Below are 10129 nucleotides of genomic sequence, written 5' to 3' on the forward strand. Positions count from 1 at the left end.
AAACCTGCAGTTAGAAGACACTTAGACGCTTCATCTGTTGTATTGCAGTGACCTCTGAGGGCAGTTGCCCCTCTTGCTCACACACACAAGGACACAGAAACACCAAGATCCGGAATAACCTGCGCAAGACACACCTATGTCCCACTGGACTGTCTCTCAGTCCATCATCCTCACTGTGACTCAGCCATAGCCCAGCCGTGGCCATGAACTTTTGTTTAGAATAAGCTTTTACAAAATGCATTGGGTCTCGTGGCTGATACTGATTGAACACTTACTTGTGCAGCTGAGGTGACTGAGCCATGGCCTCGTGGTGTTCATGGCTCCGGCTGTGGAAAAGCCCACAGCAGACAGAACAGGATCGGGAGCTTCTCAGAGGCACCGCAAGCTGGCAGGGACCCTGCAGAGGGTGGATGCATCGGGAAATCATCAGGCTATTGAGCAGCCCTGGTCCTGGGGCCTGTCCAGGGTCAAGTGCTTGTGTGGCAGTTCTGCCTCCAGGGGACTTTGCAACGTCTGCACATGTCTTTAGTTCTCACAGCTGAGAGTGCTACTGGCATTTGGTGTGTAGAGACCAGGAGCCCTGCTTTTCTCGGCCCCGCAATCCCCAGTGAGTGATCCAGCCCCAAATGTCAGCAGTTTGAACCTGGGCTAAATGGACCGGAGAGACCAGAGTTGGCCAGAGAGCCCTAATTTTATCCTGTGAGCCCAGGGGAACCAGGGAAGGGTTTAGGATGGGGCAGAGTGGTGACCACTCAGATGCCCAACCTGAGGAGGCACAGGGTCAGTGGGTCTCTCCTTTCCTCCCCCTCCACAGATAAATGACCTGCGTTCCCAGAAGACACCCATCGAGAGCTTGTTCATCGAGGCCACAGAGAAGTTCAGAAGCAACCTCAAGACCATGTACTCAGTCCCTGTATGTGTGACCCCAGCCCCAGGGGGGGCCTGGCAATCACCCAGCCTTCCCAGGATGCACCTGGCCCCCACCCCCACCCTCATCAGTCTGTCCAGGGGAGTCATACCTTCCGTCCTTGCAGAACGGGAAGATCCACGTCGGCTATAAGGACCTGATGGAGAACTACCAGATTGTTGTGAGCAACCTGGCGGCCGAGCGCGGCGAGAAGGACACCAACCTGGTCCTCAACCTCTTCCAGTCCCTGCTGGACGAGTTCACCCGTGGGCATAGCAAGAATGATTTCGAGCTGCCCAAGGTTGGTGGTGCCACTCTGAGTATAAGCAGGGTCCCAGCATGGTGAGGGGGGGCAGCTGGGGAAAGGGTTACCCCAGGGGCCCACACAGACCTGCCTTGTGCTCCCTCACAGCAAAGCAAAGCTCAGAAGAAGAAGCGGAAGCAGGAACGCGCTGTAAGTATGAGTGTGCACACTCTGTGTGTGTGTGTGTGTGTGTGTGTGTGCGTGCGCACGCGCAGGTGAGCGTGTGTTTTCCCGCCCGGTCCTAAAGAAACCAGCTGTGAGTGAGTAGCCCCTGGCCCTGAGATGCTGCTCAGCACCCTCCTCGGTCCTCAGGTCCAGCAGCACAATGGACACGTGTTCGCCAGCTACCAGGTGAGCATCCCGCAGTCGTGCGAGCAGTGCCTCTCCTACATCTGGCTCATGGACAAGGCCCTGATCTGCAGCGGTGAGTGTCCCAGAACTCCAGCTCTTCCCCCGTACTGTACCCCTGACCCCTCCACCACGCCCCCAACCCTCCACCAAACCCCTGATTACCCATTATAACCCATGGTAACCCCTGACCCTCCACCAAATCTCAACTACCCCTGTACCTCCTGACCCCCTCGGTACCCTCTCACCCCTCACAGTGGCCCTAACTCTGCCACCATGTTCCCAACCCCTTGCTGAGCACCAGGGCCTTCCCCCCAGCCACATCTCACCCACTCGACCCCCCGCCAGAGCAGGTCCCCCTGTGTCCCACCTCTGGGCCTTTGTGCACACACCTGAGCTGCTGGCCCCTCCCACATGTTCCAGGGGAAGCCATCAGTCCCCACCAGCAGACCCTCCATCAGGTGGACAGGAGGCAACCCAGCACTTGCATTTTCCTGGGACCAGCCAGGCCTGGCTTTCTTTTCCACACAGGGTCTCCTCCTCTCCCTCTGGGCCATGTGAGAGCAGTTCTCCCTCCCATATCTGCCATCAATACCTCAGCAGCTGTCACTGTGCTGAGATGAGGATGCACCCCGGTGCCAGCTACCGTTTATTGTAGCTGATTTCTTCTTTCCATGCATGACATTCCCCTAGTCTGGTGTTTGGAGCAACATCACTCATACCACTATCACAGGCCAAATCCTCAGGGCTACCCCCTGGCAGGACTGAGGCGTAGGCCCCTGAGCCCTTGCTCCTGTCACACTGGCCAGGCTGGCTCTGAGGGCCACCAGCTACAAATACCTGCCAACACAGCCCCCAAGTCTGGGAACCAGGGCAGAGATTTGTGTGGTGCAAGTTTAGAATTCAGTTGGCGGGTCCCTGTCCCCTTGGCCATTGGGACGGGCAGCCACGGGAACCTGGGGTCCCTAATGCTCCGCCTGTGACCACCCTCCCCCGCCCTGCCCCACCATGACCTCCTAGTGTGCAAGATGACCTGCCACAAGAAGTGCATGCACAAGATTCAGACCTACTGCTCCTATCCATGTGGGAGGAAGGTGAGCCCATCTCGGCCGGGAGCTGTGCAAAACAACACTAGGTCAGGCCCAGGTGACCCCAACCAGGCACATCCGGTTCTGCCTGAGCCCCTAAGGCAGGGGCCAGGCTTGTGTGACATCTCAGACCTGGCCCTGCTTTTCCCTTCCCTGGGTGGTGGAGGGAATCCCCCTCACTGTGCCCACAAGGAAGGCGGGGTCCTGAGCACTGGGCGGAGGCAGGAGCTGGGGCTGACGGCTCTGAGAGGACCATGGGTGCTCCTCATAGGGAGTCCCTGCCCCGTGGCCCTTGATCTGACCTCTGCAGCCTGCAATGGGGAATGAGGGACAGAGGGGTGGAGCCACAGAGGAGGCTGAGGGCAGCCAGGGAGGCAGCTAACCCAGGCTTCACCCCCGACCCCGGGATTGCAGAGCGAGCCGGGGACCGAGCCGGGCCACTTCGGCGTGTGCGTGGACAGCTTAACCAGTGACAAGGCTTCGGTGCCCATCGTACTGGAGAAGCTTCTGGAACACGTGGAGATGCACGGCCTATACACCGAGGGCCTCTACCGCAAGTCAGGCGCCGCCAACCGCACGCGGGAGCTCCGGCAAGCGCTGCAGACAGGTGGGTGATACGGCAGGTGGGACCTGCGCACAGGCAGGGCTCCTGCCTGCACTGTGCTCACCGGCCCTGCCCACCCTTCCCTCAGACCCCTCGACAGTCAAGCTGGATAACTTTCCCATCCACGCCATCACCGGGGTGCTCAAGCAGTGGCTGAGGGAGCTGCCCGAACCCCTCATGACCTTCGCCCAGTATGGCGACTTCCTCCGAGCTGTGGGTGAGTCCTGTGATGGTGGAAGGGCAGGCAGGTGGTTGATATCGGGGTCGTAGGCATGAGCACCCTGTGGCCAGCCAGGGAGGTGGGACCACCCAGTCACAGCTAAGAAACCAAGGCCTGGGGTGGGACCCAGACCGTCTGTGGTCCTGCATTCTTGTCCCACACGGTGGAGGCTCTCCGTCCCCACGGTGTGTGGAGGTGGGGCCTGCGGGGAGCTGATACCTTGGCCTTCCTAGAGCTGCCAGAGAAGCAGGAGCAATTGGCCGCAATCTATGCCGTCCTGGAGCACCTGCCGGAAGCCAATCACAACTCCTTGGAGCGACTCATCTTCCACCTGGTCAAGCAAGTGCCCGCTGCCACTCTCTGTGGGATGGGGGGTCCCTGCAGGAGGCCCCACTGCCCACTCCCGGCGAGTGTTCTCTGCTGGTTCTGCACCAGGACGTGGGTCCATGTTGAGGGTCTGGGGGGATCCCCCGGCCACCCCTCCCTAACTGCCGCTCGCTGCGCAGGGTGGCCCTGCTCGAGGACGTGAACCGCATGTCGCCCAGTGCACTGGCCATCATCTTTGCACCCTGCCTCCTGCGCTGCCCTGACAACTCAGACCCGTTGACCAGCATGAAGGACGTCCTTAAGATCACCACGTGAGTGCCGGGCCAGCCCCACCCCCACACACACTCTGGGTGGCCATGCCAGGGACCCTTCCGGGTCCTTTTGAGGCTGAAGACTATGAAGGAGGGGAAGACCTCACCCCTCATCCCAGGGTGAGGGACAGACATGCAGCCAATGTACTCCCCTCCAGCAGCAGAGAGCTGGTAGCAAACAGAAGCGCTGGTCTCCAGGTTTCTCCTTTCCCCTGAGCCTTCTGCAAAATTCTCCAGAAATTTCTCAAAAGGCCCTGGCTGGCTTGGTTCAGTGGATAGAGTGTCGGCCTGAGGACTGAAGGGTCCCGGGTTCAATTCCAGTCAAGGGCACAGGCCCGGGTTGCGGGCTTGATCCCCAGTAGGGTGGCGTGCAGGAGGCAGCCAATCAATAATTCTCTCTCATCATTGATGTTTCTCTCTCTCTCTCTTCCTCTCCCTTCCTCTCTGAAATCAATAAAAATATATTTTTTTAAAAAAATTTTTTTTAAATGTTCCTCAGAAGATCGTCAGACATCAGTCACTAAGGGGACATAGTGTAGGTGACTTGAGAAAACAAGAACCTGTCACTGTAGGTGGTTTCATGGGGCAAACACGCCAAGAAGGCCTGACAGTGCAGCCCGAGGCCACACTTGTCACGACTGAAAGGTGACGGGCAGGCAGTGGGAACAGAGGGGCCTGGCTGGCCCGACAGGTTTGCTTCCAGCCTCTTCCAGCACCGTCTGTGCTCCTTTCTTCCTTTGTGCTTCTGGTGACGGGAAAATGAGTGTGACTGGTCGTCCATCCAGGCCGAGTGCCCTCCGTACTGAATACTCCAGGTGGAGTCCCTCAGTACTGACCGCTCCAGGCTGGCCCTGACTACTGAGCAGATGAACTGCTGGTTACAGTGCGTGTTCTGGAGCCCTGGGGGCCAGCTGCCTGCAGGCCTTAGGACAAGTTGCCCAGCCTCCCTGCACTTCATACTAGTACTTCTCTGTGAAATGCGATAATCCCCACCCTGCAGCGTGACTGAGGAGTCGGTTCACTCCGACCCTCTGTGCGTACTTCTTCCTTCCGACAAGGAGGCGTGTTGAGGTGGAAACTCAGGCTCAGAGAGGTGGAGTGAGTCGTCCAGGGTCACCCAGCCAGTCAGCTGGGGTCAAGATGGCAGCTGCAGCCATATCCCTGGCCCTGCCTGGTCTCCGGATGGGTCTCTGCCTTGGCCATGGTGCCATCTCCAGCCAACACCTCCCTGGATACCAGGTCCCCTGGCCAGCCATCCCTGGCACCGTATCTGAGTCACCCTCTCCATGGGCCTTCGTCACAGGTGCGTAGAGATGCTGATCAAAGAACAGATGAGGAAGTACAAGGTGAAGATGGATGAGATCAGCCAGCTGGAGGCCGCCGAGAGCATTGCCTTCCGCAGGCTCTCGCTCCTGCGACAGAACACTGTGAGCACTTTGTGTGGTGGGGTCCTCCATGGGGATGTGGCCTGGGTGGGAGTGGCCCTGTGAGCAGGGCTTGGGTGTCAGGGCGGGGTCTCACTTCCCTTACCACCAACACCCCTGTCACGGGCAGCTTGGTCCAGGGCCGATTCCTACCTCAACCAAATGACTACTGCCCTGTCCTCTTTGCCGACTGCCCCTCTCAGGGCAGTGGGAGACCGTCACCCGCTTGGTGGTGTTACATCCTCCTGCCCTGGTCCTTGCTGACTTGGGCCCCGCCCATAGGGGACTGATCCCACAGAAGTGGCCCCAGAGTGGGGGGTGGGAGGGATTTAAAAGGGCAGGTCCTGAGCTTCCATGGGAGGACATGCCCTTGTCCCCATGGACCATAACAGAACTGGTGTCTTTGTCGTGGTCCCATGTGGTCACCCTCTGTTCATCTCTCCCCCCAGCCATGGCCTCTCAAATTGGGGTTTTCGTCTCCCTATGAGGGGGTCCTGGTATGTACACAATTGGTGGGCCCACCCTGCATGTCTTCAGTGTAGTGCATGCTGGGGTTCCCCTCTGCCCCCAGGGTCCTCGTAGGGTAGGCCCAGCATGTCCTAACCTCTGGAACTGCATGCTGGGGGAGGCCTGTTGCCTGTTGACCACCTGTGTTGAGGACAACTAACCAGCTGTGCCAGGGCCACTTGGTTAAGAGTGGTTCCTGGAGAAGCCTCACTAAGCCCAGCCAGCCAGCCACAGCAGAACTAACCACCCCTCGAGCTGTGCACGCCACCCTCTCTCCACCCACAAGCACTGACCGCACCCGCCTGGAGGGGCCGCCAAACCTGCTGCTTCTCTGTTGCAGAACAAGAGCCCCACAGCCCGGGGAAGCAGCAGCGGCCCAGAGGAGCTAGGGGTGCTGCCAGAGGAGGAGGCAGCCGGCCCCGATGAGGACGAGGACCGGGAGAAGGAGATCCTCATCGAGCGGATCCAGTCCATCAAGGAGGAGAAGCAAGTGTCCCTCCATCCCCTTCCCACCCTCGTCTGCACCATCCAGCCTCTCCACCAGTCCCTCCACTATGCACTCTGGAGCCAATGGGCCAGGCTCAGTCCTGCCGCCCAGTACCCACCTCATGGAGTAAAACACAGCCTGGAGCTCTGTTAAATTCCTTCTTCACCACAGGGAACCATGTGCCCACTGGGAGAGAAAGGGCAACAGGGATCATGTTCAGACTTTGTCTTGAAGGTGGCCTTAGCTGGGGTGACTGATGAATTTGTGTCCGGTTGAGATGTGAGTGTGAAATTGTGCCAGGAGAACAGATGTGACCCAGGGTAGCTGGACACCCTAGTCTTACAGAGTAGGGCTCTCCAGGCAGAGGGAACAACACGTGCAAAGTCCTAAGGCAGGAGCTCCTCGCTTGCTCAGTCCTGGGCCAGGTGGCCGGCTTCCCTCAACAGCCCGACACCTTCTTCCTGTGAGCTTTGCAGGGCCGGGGCATTTGGGGCCGGGTATGCTTTGGGGGTGGGGCGTTCTGGAGGCAGGGAGTCCCGTCCAGGACCAGGATGTCCTGCTCTGTCCCATACTGTCCTGGCACTTTCCATGGGGTGGTCTGTCACTGTGGGAACAGCCTGGGACCTGGGACCCCTCTCGTTCCCAGGGAGGATATCACCTACCGGCTGCCAGAGCTGGACCCTCGGGGCTCTGACGAGGAGAACCTGGACTCGGAGACTTCGGCCAGCACCGAGAGTCTATTGGAAGAGCGGGCCGGGCGGGGGACCTCGGAAGGTCAGTATTAAGGTAGCGTCTGCTTTTTTCCTCCCATGTCCACCCCTGGCAGGCCCCCGGGCAAGGGTCTGTCTGCTAGCCTGAAGCTGCAGTAACCCTGCCATCTGTCTCTCAAAAGGACCCCCCGCACCTGCTCTCCCCTGCCCCAGTGCACCTGCCCCGAGCCCCCTCCCCGAGGTGGCCGCCTCTCCAAGACGAAGGCCGTCGTCCTTCATGACGGTCAGAGTGAAGACTCCCCGGCGGACCCCCATCATGCCCACAGCCAACATCAAGCTCCCCCCTGGCCTGCCCTCCTACCTCCCTGGTCAGGCACCAGGTGCCCAGGAGGCTGCCATGCTAGTGAGGCGCCGAGACACACCTGCCCGACGCCCGGACCAAATACACTCTGTGTATATCACACCGGGTGCACACCTGCCTGTGCAGGGCACTCAGGAGCCCCTGGACAAGGATGACCAGCCACCGGGGGCCAAACGGAGGTACTCAGACCCCCCGACCTACTGCCTGCCCCCCACCTCAGGCCAGGCCAACGGCTGAAGGCCCGCAGTACCAGAGTCAGAACATCTGAGGACAGCCGTGTGCGGGAGCGCCAGCATTCGGCTCTCCGAGAAGGATCTGGAATGAAAAGCTCCAAGAGCAATGTGCGGTGGGCACTGGCTCCAACTGCAGAGTCCAGCGGGGAGAGGCCGGCCGGGGCAGAGCCCCGGTTTCACACAGATGTGCCGCCGAGAGCCCCAAATCCTAGCAGGCAGCCTGGCCTCTCCCACCCCGTTTTGTACGTTTTGTACGGTTTTACAGTTAACTGTTACCTTGTGCGTGGTTTACATAACTTTAAACTGTAACAGCCTTAACAGAAGACCAAACTGTTTTTTATATGTGTATGTACAAACTTTTGTATTAACGCCCTGCCTCGCCTTTATAACCTGGACACAGACTTCAGAGCAAAACCCACATGGCCGCCTCACCTCGAAGGCTCAGGCCCACAGCGAGGACGGCTTGGACCAGGGGTTTGGACAATTGGGGCACTGACTGTCCCCAGTCTGTCTGGGTCTCATCCTCAGGCCTGGCCAGCAGTCATCAGCCCCCATGCATTCAAAGAAACAATGGAGCCTTCCATGGTGATCCAGGCTGTTGGCTGGAGTGAGGACGTGAAGTGGGGGGCAGCCTTCACCTGGGGTACCACAGACCTCACATCCAGGGTGACTCAAATGTGGTCATCGCTCTGTCCACTGTTCCCTGAGTGGAGGAGGCCACCCTTGGCACTGCCTGCCCCATGTGGCAGAACAGGAACTCAGGACTGCTCAAGGGCGAGGAGGGCGAGGCCTGAGTTTGCACATCCCTGGGAACAGCCTGGGGACCTCCAGAGCGGGGCTCCTGTCTCGGGCTCCTCTCACTCCCTGGACACCTGGACAGATGGCCCCGGGTCTGGGACTAGAGGTGTCCTACAAACCATGTGAAATAAAGAAAAGGTGACTGAGGTGTTTGATGTGATACCTGCTCTGGGTGGGAGGAGCATGGGGCAGCAGGGTTGTGGTCTCCTCTGGAAGGACCTGCCTTGCTCCTGCAGCAAACACTGCTGTCACTGCTGTTGGAATTGCACACGTATCCATCCCTGGGGGGGTTGGGCCTGCTGGAGGCTCATGCATATTGATCCAGAAACCAGAGGGAGCAGGGAGTACCTGGAGCTACATTCAGTGAGAAGAGCCTGCTGTCCTGGGAGCCGCCTCTTGTCACCCTCTTGCAGCCTAACCCCAGCCAGGGCCATCCACCCTGAGGGCCTCACAGAGCCAGGAACAACGTCCCCACACACAAGCTCCCAGGCTGCAAACGGGGGCAGTTGTGGGAGCTGGCTGGCAGGTGGGGGCAGTGAAGACTGCACACGTTAGGGAATTGTCCAAAGTCACACGCTGGGATTGGGCATGGCTGGGATTCAAAACCTACTGCCTCTGGAGCAGCTGTCGCCAGTGGTCCGCGGACCACTGCTCTAGAGTGTCCCTTTATCCGTCCTGGGCTTGGTTTCATCCATTGTATCCTTTGAGGACACCAGGCCTACTGGTGTGATGGGAACACAGGTGACCTGGGCTTGGGAAGATAAAACGTTTGCACTCCAGGGTTGTCCCTGTGCAGCCTCCATCTTCATTCACTGTCTGCTCAGGATAAGCCTTGGCTCCCTAGGGGGCCGGGGGGCTAGGACTGGGTTCTTTCCATGGGGGTCTGAGCCTTAGGGGTGACCCAGCCCCATCTCACTCCAAGGGCTAACCTGTGGCCCCCTTGAAGCGACACCGTCCTGCTGCCCACTTCCCAAGAAAGGGCTGGAGGGTTGAGTCAGAGTCGGGGTTGAGAACGACGTGCTCGTAACCACGTAAGTTCGGATGGGAACCCAACCCATGGATTCCGATGTCCAAGGTCTTAACCCCTTCCCGAAAGAACTAGGGGGAAGGCTGCTGGGGTGTGGGAAGAACCCAGCCAGGAGTGAGTGTGGCGAGGTGTGTGTGTGTGGGGGGGGGGGGGGGGGGGGGGGCGGTGATCAGAGACTGAAGGAGGGGCGGGGGGGAGTGATCAGGTTGCACGTGCGCCTGGTACCGAAGGACCTACGTGGTCCTCAACATTTCGTTAAGGGTTGAGATGGCCACAACGAAAGCTGGCGGTCCGGCCCTGACTAAATATGGACCCGGTGGGCTCTCCAGGAAACAAGACGTTACTCCCGCTCTAAAGCTGGGACTGCGAGAGAGAGAGAGAGGGCACGCCCACCCGGAAGGAGGTCAAATGAAGGCACTTCCGCCCTCAAGAGGGCGCGGGCGGAAGGGGCGGGTACCGCCGTCGGAAGGGGC

At 59.3% G+C, this 10129-nt stretch overlaps 1 protein-coding gene across 6 annotated transcripts in view; it reads left to right on the top strand.

The window, feature by feature from the left end:
* The window catches only part of MYO9B (myosin IXB), an 86191-nt gene extending 77416 nt beyond the window's left edge, over positions 1–8775 (top strand). For 3 of the 6 annotated variants that reach the window (XM_070416339.1, XM_070416338.1, XM_070416342.1), the window contains 12 exons: positions 815–913; positions 1035–1208; positions 1320–1361; positions 1524–1635; positions 2580–2653; positions 3035–3254; positions 3340–3468; positions 3705–3810; positions 3978–4109; positions 5413–5536; positions 5983–6030; positions 6381–7017. In XM_070416339.1, the coding sequence (XP_070272440.1) occupies positions 815–913; positions 1035–1208; positions 1320–1361; positions 1524–1635; positions 2580–2653; positions 3035–3254; positions 3340–3468; positions 3705–3810; positions 3978–4109; positions 5413–5536; positions 5983–6030; positions 6381–6680 (1560 nt within the window). In that variant the 3' untranslated portion in view covers positions 6681–7017. Of the gene's footprint in view, positions 1–814; positions 914–1034; positions 1209–1319; positions 1362–1523; positions 1636–2579; positions 2654–3034; positions 3255–3339; positions 3469–3704; positions 3811–3977; positions 4110–5412; positions 5537–5982; positions 6031–6380; positions 7018–7177; positions 7302–7419 lie in introns of those variants that run through there. The other 3 variants (XM_070416343.1, XM_070416340.1, XM_070416341.1) reach the window with 3 other exon arrangements.
* The last annotated feature ends 1354 nt before the right edge of the window (positions 8776–10129 follow it).

Source organism: Myotis yumanensis, unplaced genomic scaffold, assembly GCF_028538775.1.
Source record: "Myotis yumanensis isolate MYYU_CA2020_CCGP unplaced genomic scaffold, mMyoYum1.0.hap1 SCAF_5, whole genome shotgun sequence".
Taxonomy (NCBI): domain Eukaryota; kingdom Metazoa; phylum Chordata; class Mammalia; order Chiroptera; family Vespertilionidae; genus Myotis; species Myotis yumanensis.